Raw genomic sequence first — 15,273 nt, 5'->3', positions numbered from 1 at the left:
TGTCAACAATAACATGAATGAAACGAAACGCAATTATCTGTCGAGTTGGGTGATGACAGCGAGTTTTGACAAATTCTCGTTTTTAATTTCTTCAAAAAAGTCAAAACGAGTTAAAAATAATGAGAAATAATTAAAATATCCAGCGTATTTAATTAGCTGTAGCGATATAATTGGTGTATCCTTGTGGTTGTTGTATTTTAATATTTGAGAATAAAGTGGGTGGATTCCGTTTGCGCTAATAAGCGAAGTGTTATTTGTGTCATGCCCGCAAAATCGACGGATTGTGCTGATGATGAAAAGCAGATGAAAAATGAAGGGTGTCGATAGTCTTACAGGGGACCGTGAAGGAATGACACACAAACCAATTGTAACATGTAAGTTTCGACCACCTTAAGTTTACGTATGTTTTAATAATTTGGATTGGAATAACAAATAAATTTCTATTGATGGTAGGCGCGGGAGACTGGAATCTGTTTTGCACCCTAGAGGCGCCCCTGGTGGCCGCCATACCCCAGGACTCATGTGAATGGAGAAGGTCTTATGGACGGGCCACCAAGGCTGTTTACTTGGAGGCATCATTCACCAAGTATAATAAAGACAGGGTCCAGTCAGAGCTGAACTTATTAAAGAAACCAATATTCCATATTTACTGGACAGACTGTGTGGTTTGTATATTTTATTTTTATTGTTTATCTCGTAGTCCATTATTGTTCTGCAAAATAATCAGAATATAATTTTTCTCCCTTGAATAGTTGTTTTTGGTGCTCTCCATCCTCTGCTTAGAATATAACTTGCTACTGTGTTATTACTTCTCCTGTGATTTTATCTTACAAACAATGTAAAAAGAAAAGTTAGTAATTTCTCCTACACAATTTCACTAAAATTGTTTGTATATGACACATATCCATTTTAGAGACACACCTATTAATTTATATTTTAATGGAAAGTTAAACCATATCTTGAATGGTGAACTAGCAATAAAAAATTGATCTAAGATAAAGTGTTCTACTGATAAAGTTGCTTGATTACTTTCTGGTGTCAAACTAAGATTAATTTTTAATAGTTGGTTCATTGTCACAAAACAAGCAGAAATTTCCTGCAGTTTAAGCTGCCCCTTGACAGAACTTAACCTGGAGAAAAAGTAGCCAATTACTCCAGTTTCCTATCTCTATACAAAATGATTTCGACATACTATAAAAGTGTAGCCATTTGTATTTATAAAGTCATAAAATATATAATAAAGTTTTACAAAATAAAATTGGCAATAATATGCACAGTATTGTGTTGTAACATTGCAATACATTTTATTATTATTTACTTGCAAAAGGATGAAGTAATTGTTACATGTAAACAAAATGTGTGGGTTTGCACAGTATTTTTGGCAATGTTTCAGATCTTAAATTTTTTGAATGTGTTACTGTTAACTATAACAATGATAAAATAGTGTGATAGGAAACTATGTACTCTATTTATAACCAGTCTTATCTGTTTGTTATAATAATTTTATTTGTTTAGATAACTGTAGGCTGAAATAATTTTTTTTTGGAAATTTTCTTTTTCTTAAGTAATATCTTATTATTTAAATTGACAGGACATAGAATATTATAAGACAACTCTACGAGAAGACATAGAGGCATGGTTGAAGCAACTCGAGAAAGGTGGCATAACAGACTGGATGATAGTATTAGTGGAAACTTATGACATACGAAAAACAAACAAGTTATTACCAAGGACAACTGTTTTGGACAAAATCAAAGGTGATTTTGGCGTGAAACAGACAGAGGATAGATTTATTTCTGTTATAAATCCTATCAAATCTGAAGCAAGGAGTGCTGAGTCATGGAGAGCGTTAGTGGCCAAGATAAGGCATTTTGTCCTGGTGGCCTATAATAAGGCTCTTATTAAGTTTGAGGAGTATATGAGAGAGCAGAGGGAGAAACGAAATGACCCAGAATGGGATTTTTGTAAATATTTTATTTTGCAGGTAAGTTTTCACATTTTTACAAAATGTTGTTATGATATGTTTAAAAACATATTATTATAAAACATGAGAGGTTATCAACCTCAGCTTCAAATCAGTCCCAGTATTTATCTAAATAAATACATACCCACTATAAAATTGTCATAATAATTTTGCCGTTTTTCAGGAACAACTAGCATTTGTCTTAGAAATGCTAGGCTTGTATGACGAAGCTTTAGTTCAGTATGACGAGTTAGATGCCCTGTTCTCTCAATTTGTGCTCAATTCCAATGTGACGGAGAGTCCAAAATGGCTTGACACGTTCAAGCAACCTGTGACGTCTTGGCAGGCTGTCAGACTCACGGCCTTAGTTCCTCAGCATCTTAGAGAGTTGATTATAAAGAAGAAAGCTTCTTTGTTGGACTTTAGAAGCTATTTGTTTCAACGTCAAAGTGCCATGTTACTTCCTTCATCCAAACCTTGGGAGGTAAGTTATTTATCATATTTTCTCAATTAATTTCAAGGTCTTGTTTATTCCCGTCTTCATACAAGGGGAAGGAAAAGTCATTGTATTTACTCTATATTTATATTCAGATAGCAGCTTATCATCTCACACCATTCATTAAAATGACAAAACAAAAGGATTAGTCACCACACATTGCACATTTATCAAATTAATATGCACCATATTTAGGTCAAATACCTACTACTTAATTTCACTTTCAACAAAATCCTACCAGTTCGAATCTGCATACAAAAGAACTCATATTTTTTATGATTCTTTTTACTTTCTTTTATCAAAATTAATGCTTCGACGGATTCGATGCTGATAAATACGAATCAGAATCTACCGATTTCAAAAAATCCAATTCGCATTCCATAATATCCTATTTGATTTCGCCAAATTCCGCTGTGGATTCCGTGAATTCCGTTACGCATTTCGCCAATAGAAATTCAGAACACAGCCCTCAAGCTACTAGGATTTTTTTTATTGAGAGTGAAGGAATAGACAGTGCACCTGTGTCTTAAGGCGGCCAACCGTCCCGCATTCTGCGGGACCGTCCCGCAATGCTTGACGAAATCCCGTTTTGAAATTATTAGTAAAATAGTCCCGCAAAACGTTGTATGCGTCCCGCATGTCCCGTATCCCTATTTTTCTACCACGCTTCTTTCTACACAACACCCACCTGCGCGCACGCTCAACAGTGCAGGAACACAGATTACCTATAATATAATCTCGTTCTCTTTATTTCTACTGAACTCGTGAGGCCTAATGATTTTGAAAATAAGACATTAGTGCACGCTGTGACACGATATTGATAGGTTAAATTATAGCTTTTTGCTTATGGTTTTTATTTTATCAGTTCCGTCCGATCATTTTTCAATGCCCCCCCCCCCCTTTTTTTCACGAAAGGTTAAGTCCCGCATTCAGTTTTCGGAAAGTTGGCCGCCTTACTGTGTCTGCGCAAATGCTTTTCACTATTATATGTTCCCAGCTGGCTGATCTCGAAAATCGGGACACCATTAATATATTTTAAGTCTATAAAGTGAATGCTTATATCCATAAAGCTATCATATTATCCATGATACGGACGTCTCATATCTATCTCTAGTTCATGCGGAACGTGAAATATAACTCTGGTTGACTATCATTACCCACGCAAGAATACTTCAATTACTGCTAACTACACCGTCGCTTGAGATTTATAACTATTAGTTATCTTTGTTACTGATACATGTACAGTAATTTATTTATTAGTCTATAGGCTGTAATTTATGAAGCAGTGTATGCTGATAAACTTGGAAATAAGAATTATCCATCTTGTCTAACTAAAGTAATATGCAATGTTCATGGAGATTTTATTACACTAATTAAGTGTTCTTCTTCTAGCTATTAGCCAAAAGAAAAGTGTGTTAATAAATATATTTCTGACCTTTCTTAAGTAGATATCAAATCCTTTATTTTTCTTTAACATTTTTGGCCAATATCATTGTCACCTGGAAAAGGAAGACTCATAAAACTAATAACTAGCCTATTTCAATAATTATATTCTTTGTAATGTACACAGTACAGTTTATGTGCAAACAGTCAAACGCGAGCATTGAAGATAATTACCAACCTATTACTGTCCAATAAGCAATAAGTGTTGCGAAACATGAATTATTCATTACTTCAACGAGTACATAAATATTTAGCTGAGAATTTTTCTCTAAAAAAAGAAAATAAAACGCTGAATTGCTGTTTTGAGCAAATAGATGGCAATTAAAGTAAATTAAACCCCTCAATCAAAGAATATCATTGTATAGTGAAATTGAAGATTTCATAACATTTTTACAAGCGTTCCGGGTTTTTTTACAAATTGTGACGTTCAAAAAACCCCCCAACTGAACTTTATTGAGCACATTTCAAAATGCATTTCTCCACGTCGATACATTTACACCGGTATACCATTTTAACGAATGTGCAAACCTGTATATGCAATCCAATATTTTCTCCATGGCCAGCCATGTGTAACGAATATGACTTATCATTAACAAACCTGTGTTTAGTTGTCTATTGACTGTTGTGGTAGGTCAAGTGTAGACAATGTTGATGGAATTATGTCATCGGGATATAAACTTTTATGTAAAACCTACATACTAAATGTGATGTGCTGGTAATTGTTGTCGTTATGCCGTATGTGGGTTATAATTGGAACAATTTACTGTCACAAACGTTTTTATTTTGCTTGTATGGCTTGATGGGATCATTCACAAAGATAAATCATTCAATATGACGTCTTTTATTTTGTTCTCGTATGATAATTTTCACTATTTAACGTAGAGGGTTCGGGGCGCGTTTAGGTGCCTATACATAACGGATTCATTACATTACCTATTACTACTCATTAAATTATTTGAATGCCCCATTTTCGCGTTACAAAATGATTAGCATTAATTTACGGGAGAATGGTACAGGTCAATGAACAGAGTAATTGTAGTTTCACTAAGGAAAAATCTATGTAGAGAGAGTCTGTATTACTGATCATCATCTTCCGAGTCTTTTCCCAACTATGTTGGGGTCGGCCTCCAGTCCAACCAGATTCAGCTGAGTAGGTACCAGTGCTTTACAAGGAGCGACTGCCAATCTGAACTCCTCAAGCCAGTATCCCTAGCAACCCAATAACCCTGGCAACCCAAAACCCCTTGGTTACACTGAATTTCTGATTAATTAACAAATTAAGCTTTATAATTGTCTTCCAGATCGCCTCCCGTTGCCTATCCACGGTCCACAACACTTTAGTGGAACTATCCCTGCTGGGCGCCACCGCGGTCGAAGGCGCCGCCGCCTGCTGGGCTCAGCTGGCTTGCGCAGAAACTTTACGTGCATGCGAGAGATTGGCGGCCAATAATAATGCGCTGGACATGTGTACTGCTACTCAGGCGCCGTTATTGCATAATGCTAAGGATAAGGTAAATATTTAGGAATATGTATATTGGTATAAGAAAATCCTAGTAGAAATGTTTGGTGCAAGTGGCAATTTTTTGCGCATATGGCAACGTTTTGCGCATATGTCAATAACTGGTTACCAATAATAATGCTGTACATAGGTATGTGTACTCCTACACAAGTACTGCTACTTCATAATACTATACGGGGGCAGAGATATGTTTAGAAAAATATTTTGTTGAGAAATTCGCATGTCAATCGTTTAGCGCAAATTGCGCAATATTAATTACAATAAGTAATGTAAAATTTACCTAGTATGTGTGCCTAAAGACCACCTTGTATGACCCTAGAAAGCACCATTGTTTTGCCTTGAAGCTTAGCAATACCCCTTTCTATGTTTGCCCAACAAACATTCAAGAACGATATGGTATATTTTATGATTTGTGATACATAATTCAACATCAATCATCGTCCAGCGAGCCCCTTGGCTACAAATGTTGTTGTTTCACATTTTGGCTTCACGCCAGAAACGAAGGAACAGGTGTCAATTACCTTGTTTAATTATGTATCTGTGATTAACATTGAAGCGACTTAAACGCTTGCTTGAGACTAGAAATGTGAAACCATTTTCTCTCAATTCTGTATATTAATGTAAACAACGCTTAATTTTTTTTTTTCATCAAGTCTTTTTACTTCCTAGAATCTATACCTACTATTATAAAGCTTGTTTATTTGCTTGAACACATCAATCTCAAGGGACCTATTTGAAACTTATGTTTGTTACCCATTAGAGAAAGGCAATTTTTCATCCGGGTACGCGGATTTGTTCCACGGGACGCGTGTGAAACCGCGGGACGAAGCTATTTAAAAATAAATTCTTTAATTTCCCTTTTTGTGGGCTATGTAATAACTCTCATACCTATGAATAAATTACACATGTGGATAAGATGGTAACAATGATTTACTCAAACCTAATCAAACAATTTATTCTTCCAGCTACACGAACTAGGCAAACTATGCGGCCTTCTCCCGGGTTCTCCCGAACCATCATCAGAACAGCTGCACCTAGTAGTAATGCTATCAGCAGGGATGGGAGACAATGAGACGAACAACCAGCATCCGACCCCGACTGATAGACTGAAGGAAGCACTGTGCAGTAAGACCTGTTTTCAACAGTACTATTTGGAGTTGGCTGAGCTCGCTATGGGGACTTATAAGCATATTGGACGGTTAAGGTAAGTGTTTATGAAAATGAGCTCATCGGATTTTGTGTATAAAGCTATCAGATTTTATGTATCATAATTTGATTTGTTAGGAGTAAGAGGAAAAGACGAGGAGAATTGGCAAGTTTGCTGGTTTAGAAGAGAACAAATTATTATTAGATAGTTAATTAGTGCCATCAATGTACATAATATAAATAACCTACAGTGGCAAAATTAAATGATTGTTCTGTTACTAAAAAGGATAGGATTATGTTCCTCTTACTTTCACATATTGGTGTGCTAGAAGCAGTCTCTGTCTAAAAAATTATTCACTCTTCGTCAAATGGAGTGGGTGTTTCTGTATACATATTTTTATATCCAAGAACTGAAATAAAATAGTTTTTTTTTTTATACTTCTGAAATGTATCGTTTCATTACAAAGTTTAGAATCGGACAAATAGTTTTTTTTTTTTTTTTCAAAAATATCCCAAATAATCTTTTCCAGATTCGCCCGTCTAATCGGTCGCGATTTAGCAGCCTTCTACTCGGAACTGGGCGAGACTGGCAAAGCCGTGGTCTTCCTTATGGACGCTCTAAGGTCTTATGAGGAGCAAGGCTGGCGGGACCTGGCTGCGCAGACCAGGTTGGAACTGGTGGCCGCTGCTAAGAAAATGAGGGATATGGATAGGTATGTATTTATTTATTGGGACTGATATGTAATAAATAGAAAACATTTGTTTATAAGGAACAAAGTTTTTGAAACTATGAACCGATTTGAAAAATTATTGCATTGCTGGGAAGCTACATTATCCCCGCGTAACATAGGTTAGGTATATTTTGTCCAGGTACGAGAACAAGTTTCTCCGGAATACGGACGAAACCGCGTGAAAACAGCCAGTTTTCTATAAAACCAGAAACTTTGACCTGATTTATTAAAACCATATATTTTTTTGTCTATTGAAGGAATAAAATCTCCTGTTTCAGATACACAAAGCTCTCAGCAACAATAGCAAGTACAGCCGAATTAGAAATCCTAGTCAGAAACTTCTACTTCGAGGAAATGATGAAATCAATACGAGAGGAACTGTCCAAAAAACCTGAAAGTGTCCTCACAGAGTTAAACGATTGTTTCAAAGTCGTATCGGCGAGCTTAGTGCCGTCCGAACGTGGTGTTTATATAACTGACAATAAGGTTCAATGTCGCATGACGGTTGTAAGTTATTTGCCGAAGGATGTGACTTGTACTAGGGCAGCAATAAGTATAGAGAGGTGTAAGGACGATAAGGCGGAGAAGAGGACGCCTGTCAAAAGTTATAAGACTGATTTAAGTGTTAGTGGTAGTGTCTCGCAGAATAACTCGCCGCGCCGGGGGACTGTCGAGCCTGACAGTGATTCGACTAACTTAATTACAAGGTAAGATCCTAAAACCCATTTATTAGTATGGTTCGTTAAACAGATGCATACTTGTAAAGACATGCAGTTTTTGTGCATTTTGACAAATGCTTGTATGAAAATATGTTTAAAATGGCGCTTCTACGTTTGATTTCCAGAAAAGCAAAATTTTCTTTCCAAAAATACATATTAGTATAAAATAGTTTAAGATAATGGGATCAATATGTTCATCCTCCTGCCCTCGTCTTGTTTTCTTCTTTCACAAAAGCCTCAATAACAATATCTAATTTTAAATTTCAGCATAAGACTGGACGACTTAAAACCCAAGAACCCTTTACTAAATCCTTTACAAATAAACTCGCAACTTCACTACAAAGAAGACAGGTCGCTACAAAAAGTGACAGTTGAATGTCAGAACCCTAAAGTAACCCTCAAGCGGTCAGACAGCTGCAAATATCGAAAACCTTCAGCCACGTTACGGAATAACTACGAAAACTCTTTCTCTGTAGAAGGAATTGTATTAAAACCGGGCTCAAATGACCTGGTTCTAGACTTTGTGGCTTCAAAATGTGGGACTTTCAAACTTGGTCAAGTCTCTTTGCTTATTGAGGAAAAATTGGAGTTTCTGTCCAATGTTCTGATTGGCACGAAGATGGGATGCGAAGTGGTCACGCAAGGGGTTAACGTGTATTTGAATAAGGTTGAGCCAAAGAAGGATTTGGTGGCTGGATTGGAACATGCTATGGAGCTCGTGGTTACTAGTGGGAGCTCGATTATTAAAGAGGTTTGTTGAATTTTTAATTTACAAAGTTCTTATTACATAAAAGTTGAGGCGATGTCCCCAAATGTCTGTGAGAATTATGAATTCAAATTTGTAATCTGTGCAAAATTGGAACCACTGCTTACCAATACCCGTTATGGTAGTGACTTTTTCTTGTATGATTCTATGCTAAAATGACATTCATTAAATTATGTAATAAACGGGTACCATGGGGTTGATATATCTATGACTAGCTTCTGCCAGCGGTTTCACCCGCATCCCGTGGGAACCTCTGCACGAACCCGGATAAAAAGTAGCCTATAGCCTTCCTCGATAAATGGGCTATCTAACACCGAAATAATTGTTCAAATCGGACCAGTAGTTCCTGAGATTAGCGCGTTCAAACAAACAAACAAACAAACTCTTCAGCTTTATAATATTAGTATAGATTAATGCCCCTAAAAAAAGTATAAAAAACCTAACTCATCCTTTCTTTAGGTAACTACGCTTTGACGATAATTGTTTCACATCAGCGGTTTTACAACTACACCAATTATTTAAAGTACAAATATACTTCTTGCAGAACACAACAATCCTACTAAAAACATCAGCAGGGCTGGTCATTCGGTTTGCCTCGGACGACACGGCGATGTCTCGAGAGCTGACCATCAAAGTGCCCGCTATGGAGCCCTTCCAGACCACGCGGGTACCGCTGCGACTGTTCGCTGTGCTGCAGCCTCGGAAGGAGAAGAGTATTGAGCATACGGTAGGTTAAAATTTTCGTAATTCATATGAAAGAATTGCGTCAAACATGTAAAAGGATGTTAAATAAACAGTGCGTTAAAAGTACCCACATAATATACATACATGGGCGCGTAAAGCATGGCGCAGTTGGGTGTGAATAAAAATACAATATTGAATAAACTTTAATCTTTTCTGGGGTGACAACAAATGCAATGAAGTGTTTCGTATTTGCATGAACGGATCCTAAATTCTCGTAATAATTTTATTGTTCTGAAGCAAAATGGTGTAACATTCTGTCTGTACATGAGTTATGTTATGTTATGTCGGGGCCCGCCTTCAAACATCTGGCGGGCCAATACCTGTCGGGGGTGCGGAAGAATGCTTCGGCAATACCCGTGCCCTCGACACAAGGTAATTGGTGGCAACACTGGGTGGGTTTTTAGCCGGTAAGAGTCCGGCACACCCCCTCCACCGACCCCAGGTGGAGGGTAGTCCATGAGGATTTTCCCCCTGATAAAAAAAAAAAAAAATGAGTTATGTTAGCAGATTGATTTCAGGATCTGCTCTTGCTGAACTGTTTCAATACTACCTTTATATAGCATCGCAAGAATATGCGCATGCGTACCTATAAAAAATTAAGAATATTTTATGTAATATTATATTTATTTACACCCATTGCCCACAGGTCTGGCTAACCTGTCCCTGGTGGGAAGCAGTAACAGAAGTCCCCCTCCACTTCTCCCCTCCCATGGTGGCTTCCTGGCGACTCCTCACCTCCAACACGAGGAAGTTCATCCATGTCACCCTCAAGTCGACAGTCGTACATCTCGTCCAGTTCGCTCTGACCGACCCTAAGTTGGAGTGCGATGGAAATAATAATTCCGTGTCGGATTTGAATCCCAAGAATTCTGATCATATGGTAAGAGATCCCTTTTAAATTTTCATTATATACGTAAAATGATTGTGCAACCCTTGAAAACATTAGCAGCAATATTTCTACAATGTCCCCCATTGTAGGTCTTTTCAATCGATTTTACTATACCCAAAATGATGTGGAATAGGGCTCTTATTGAAAATAATATTCTTTCAAGCAAAAGTACCACATAAAATAAGTGCAGTAGCGATATTCTCGAGGCTGAGCATATCAATTTCAATACCCAATCGATCAAAAATTTCATTCTGTCACACCTAAAACAAAACATACTATTAAAATATTCCTCCCTTTCAGATGGTAGCATCAGATGGGACCACAGCATCGTTCATGTGGGAACTCTTAAAGGACCCTCTAGTTAAAGCCGGGCCAATGAAAGCCACGTTTTCAGTAAACTACCGGCCGACAGACGTCGAAGGGATTAGCCGGCCTTTCAGCTGTCCCTTTGACATACAAGAGTATACTACGCTCTTTGTAATAAGGACAAAGTTGGAGCCTAGTAAGGGCTCTGATTTCTGTAGGGCTTCCCAAATGTGCTGTTTGCAGTTGAGTGTGCAGAGGGTAAGTAAAATCATAATATTATTATTCACTTTTTTGCTAAAATTTTTCGATATCAATGACCCGTTTTTATTCAATTGATCAATTTTGGAAAGTTTGCGCATATTGTTTAGCCTATTTGGTTCACATCCTTTGTGGTTGGCTAATGTGCCAGTCACATTTGAAAAAAAAATTGATCCTCTTTAAATCGAAGAATCTCAAAAGTTACAGTCTGTCAGATTTTGTAAAACTAATCAATACTTCATTAATTCCAGGTGAATGAGACAGAATACACGTCGCTTATGTACGAAGTTCTTGCTGATCAGACCATGTGGGCTGTATTAGGTCGAACTGCAGGTAAGCATCTACATATTCTACTCCTTTATCGAAACAATTATCCTCCAATACACAGTAATTTGTTCCCTCCCTATAAGTCAGAAATTAAGTTTTATTTTTTCTAATAAAAGGAAACAACTAAGTAAAAGGCTAATGAATCATGGTTCTGTTGATCATGTTCCGGGTTTATATAGTATTCATAATACAGTTCTAACTTATCACATTCATATTCTAGGTGTAATAACAATGGAATGCACAAGCACGGAGCCTCAGAACGTGACATTGGATGTAATGCCGCTGGTAGCAGGATACTTGCCACTGCCCACTGTCCGACTTTCCAAATATATTGCAGCTAATACCAAAGGTAAGATAATAACAGTGTATAAGATTACATAATATAGTATAGTATAAGCTTAAAATAAAGTTAAAAAGAAGTACATAGCTAGTTTTTGCATGACAAACAAAATGTTTGATTTTGGAAAGTTTCCCGAACCCTGACACACATAAACTGAAAAAAGGGACTTAGAAATGACTTACATAACCTCTCGCTCCATAAAAATGCACTACAAAAAAGCAGGAATATATAAATGGTTATTTTTTAACATATCGATTCTATTGTAATTTTTTAATTAATCGACTAAACCTTCGCCGAGACAACACTTTTGCCATCACACCATTTGCCTTACAAATAAAATTAATTTCCAGACCCAAAGAAAGACATCTCAGCCCACCCCCGGCTAGAACCGTTCAGCCCCGGCCAGGTGTACCACGCAGGTAAGGCGAAACAAGTCCATGTGCTGCCTCCGATGCCCAAAGAACATCTCGACGTTCTAGCCAACTGAGACCGACCAAGTGTATGAGCTTATATAGTATATGCAAATAGGGGTGGGAAACTCGCAGGTTTAGTTAGTTTTTGGTTACTAAAGAGGTTTAATGTTTTGGGTGCTGGAAACTCCACGCGAGTCATAATTGATTATCTGCTGTCTTATACGTCTTATAATGGGTTAAATCGCAACTTGTATAAGGAAAATCCCAAAAAAAAATTGGTTTGGATTTGAATTTATTGTTTTAGATACAAAATACATGCTTGGGAGTGTAATTGGTTTTTAACCTTTACAGAAAGTTGTTCTACTAAACGTGCGAGGTTTTCTTCTCAAAATAAAAAATAAATGTAAAACTGACTATTCATGACATTACCACGATAATCGACTAAGTAATTAAAAAACAACACTAGCTGTCAAAATACACAGATTGTGAAAAAATACGTCCATTCCGTTTTTGAAATGTTGTAACATTGCCAGGCTCAATAATTATGTTCATTGTATTGAATAATTAATGGTAAACTAATAAAAAATATTAAATTGATATTATACATTGATGTTTCGTGTTAGGGACAAACGAATTATTTGGTATGCTTAAAGAAGTATATTAATCTATAGCGTAAAAGACTAAATACACACAAGATTTGAATGTGCGTTGTTTTAAAATTAATTAAAACGACACACACATGTTCAAATGGTATACTTAAAAAAAACTGTATAACCGAAGAGAATAGAAAAGCTTTTACACATATTTTCCTGTGTAATTATGAAAAATATAAGAAGTTTAATATAATACTGCTTACGAAATTCTATGTGACTAAGATTCGGACCACCACATGTGATAAATCATATGCTTTGTAAGGTTGTATGTGCGTATATTATAATATACTATTACTGAATATGTTCATTTCTTCTGTCTTGTAATTATGCGCTTTGCCATCTTCAATGAACATTAATGCGGTGATTTTATGAAAATAAAATAATATAAACTGTAAAAAAAACTGTTATAAGAATAATAACAAGGAATATTTCATTTCGCAGAAATTAATGCATCATATTTTTCACTGAATTAATTATTTTCACTAAAACTTGTGCCATAATGTCCCAAAAGTTACGATGGGCTAAACAGGCGCCAAAACGTGAAATGTTTAGATTTTTTGAGTTCCTAAGCGTTATACATTTTCAAAATCAACGTAATAAAAATCTGTCGCTGCAACTTTACAGGGAAATAAGCTTTCGCCCTTTCTGCGTTGAACATTCGATTTAAATACAATGACATTTAGGTAACTAATAAAATAGCTAGCTATGTGTTAGAAGTATGTGCGTGTACTGTAGTGTTATATTTTTGTTTTCAATCCAAAAACATTAATGTAACATTTATTAGTGTATCTGTTGTCTAAAAGGTAGTGTGTCTTTTAGAAGGTACTGACGAAAACTTTCATTTTATTAACATAGTTGTTCTTTGATTTGCCTCATAATGCAGAGTGCCCTTTCGTTTCGACCAAATAATATACAAGCAATCAATGCACAATAAAACCTAGATATTTTATTAGGATGTAGTTTAAATTTGTATCTGATTACTCAGCGGTTTTGTCAGCATGCTGGATCTGAAATGGTCCGAGCATTGTCTGATTAAACAAAATGATCTTCAGTAGGAAAGAGCTTAAATGCTTCTTTCATTATCTTACTGCTTTATCATACATACCTCGAAATACTCAAACGTTACTTAACTTTAAGTCTTACTTAAAAGTCTCTCTGTCGCGGCAAGTTACGTATGTGTGATACAGATAGAATGATGTTTGAGCCGTCTTTAAAATTGAGTGGCGTTTCAGTATAAGGCTGAGAATCACTTGTTTCTTTGACCTTGGCATCATTTATATTAGAAAATAAACAAATCTCCGTCAATGCCATAATTATTTTCGCCACAACGATTATGTATACCTAGTCTTATTCTCGTCTTTTCTTTATTTTCACATGATTAAGTTGTAAATACAATTTGGTGCTAGTTTTATAATAGAGTAACCACCAAATTCTTACTAAATAATATTCAAGCTATTAAGTTATCTTTGTATATCTTGTTAATTTAATCTCAGTTAAGTTTTACTGGTGCATATAATTTGTTAAGAGCTGTTTCGGTTGAGTTTTCTATGTATATTTCTATTTACTAATATGGATAACAAATCAGGGTGTTTTCACTTAATATGAAGAACATTTTTTTCATTCTCAAAAGCGATAATATAACATCCATCATCTATACCCGCTCGTTTCTGTTATCATGATATTTGTCTATAGTAATATTATTAAAGAGCTTTGTCTAGAATAAGTAATCCAAAGAATAAATTGATGTACACAATCTCTTTAGTTACTAACGCTAGCCATTGTAGAAATAATTTAATGTCTGAAAATAGCAATGCAAGGCAAGCGGTACGTTCGAAACATTTCCGTGGTAAAATATGACTGTAAAATTGACAAAAGGGCAAAAGAGTATACTCATTACTCAGTAGGTGTGACATATTCTTTTTTTTAAGATGCTTAGATATATCTCGTTTATTACATTTTGATAAATTGCAAAATGACGTTGTGTATATTTCAGTGTTGCAATTTAATTAAATGTTGTTGATTTTTTATTGTGTAGCATGTTAGATTAATCGTATTATAGTTGGTTTACTATCGTATAGCATAGCTTTATAGTTCTCATTAAGTTATCGAGATTTCCATAAAGTGTATTTATTTTGATTTTGTAAGTGAATAAAGGTCCATTATAGAGGCTTACGTGAAATAATATTACATACAAGGTGCGCTCCCTTAGACTATTTAAGATTTTAAGTCAATGTGAAATCGTCTGTAATGGATCCTATTATTATCATTGTGTTTATTTATATCTTGACATGTATTGAATGTTAAACATATAATAAGAAGAGAAAGAAATAAAAAGAACTTCAAAAACATCTCTATACCAGTGACATTATATTTTTTCGTTGGTAATATTTGACCAGAATCTTGAAAGCTGTCGACTCGAGCGAGATGTTTATGTAAATAGACGTAATTAACTGCAGATTGTATTTATGTTTCATACTATGTATTATATTTAGAACTACGAATATAATGTTTATTGTTAGCGTCATTGTTTTATTTTGGTAACCCTCACATTGCTTAAATA

At 35.7% G+C, this 15,273-nt stretch overlaps 1 protein-coding gene across 1 annotated transcript; it reads left to right on the top strand.

The window, feature by feature from the left end:
• Positions 1-24: 24 nt before the first annotated feature.
• On the top strand, positions 25-15,232 carry LOC124640770 (trafficking protein particle complex subunit 10). Its single transcript, XM_047178694.1, has 15 exons — positions 25-374; positions 454-665; positions 1,592-1,984; positions 2,148-2,447; positions 5,204-5,413; positions 6,387-6,625; positions 7,098-7,280; positions 7,577-8,005; positions 8,285-8,768; positions 9,328-9,510; positions 10,174-10,407; positions 10,717-10,980; positions 11,232-11,313; positions 11,528-11,656; positions 11,998-15,232. Exons 1-15 carry the CDS (start codon positions 311-313, stop codon positions 12,132-12,134), a joined length of 3,543 nt encoding a protein of 1,180 aa, XP_047034650.1. The 5' UTR covers positions 25-310; the 3' UTR covers positions 12,135-15,232.
• Positions 15,233-15,273: the final 41 nt, after the last annotated feature.

The sequence above is a fragment of the Helicoverpa zea genome, chromosome 21 (assembly GCF_022581195.2).
Source record: "Helicoverpa zea isolate HzStark_Cry1AcR chromosome 21, ilHelZeax1.1, whole genome shotgun sequence".
Lineage (NCBI taxonomy): Eukaryota > Metazoa > Arthropoda > Insecta > Lepidoptera > Noctuidae > Helicoverpa > Helicoverpa zea.
Note: the sequence above shows the minus strand (reverse complement) of the source record. Positions and strands in the feature narration are given on the sequence as shown.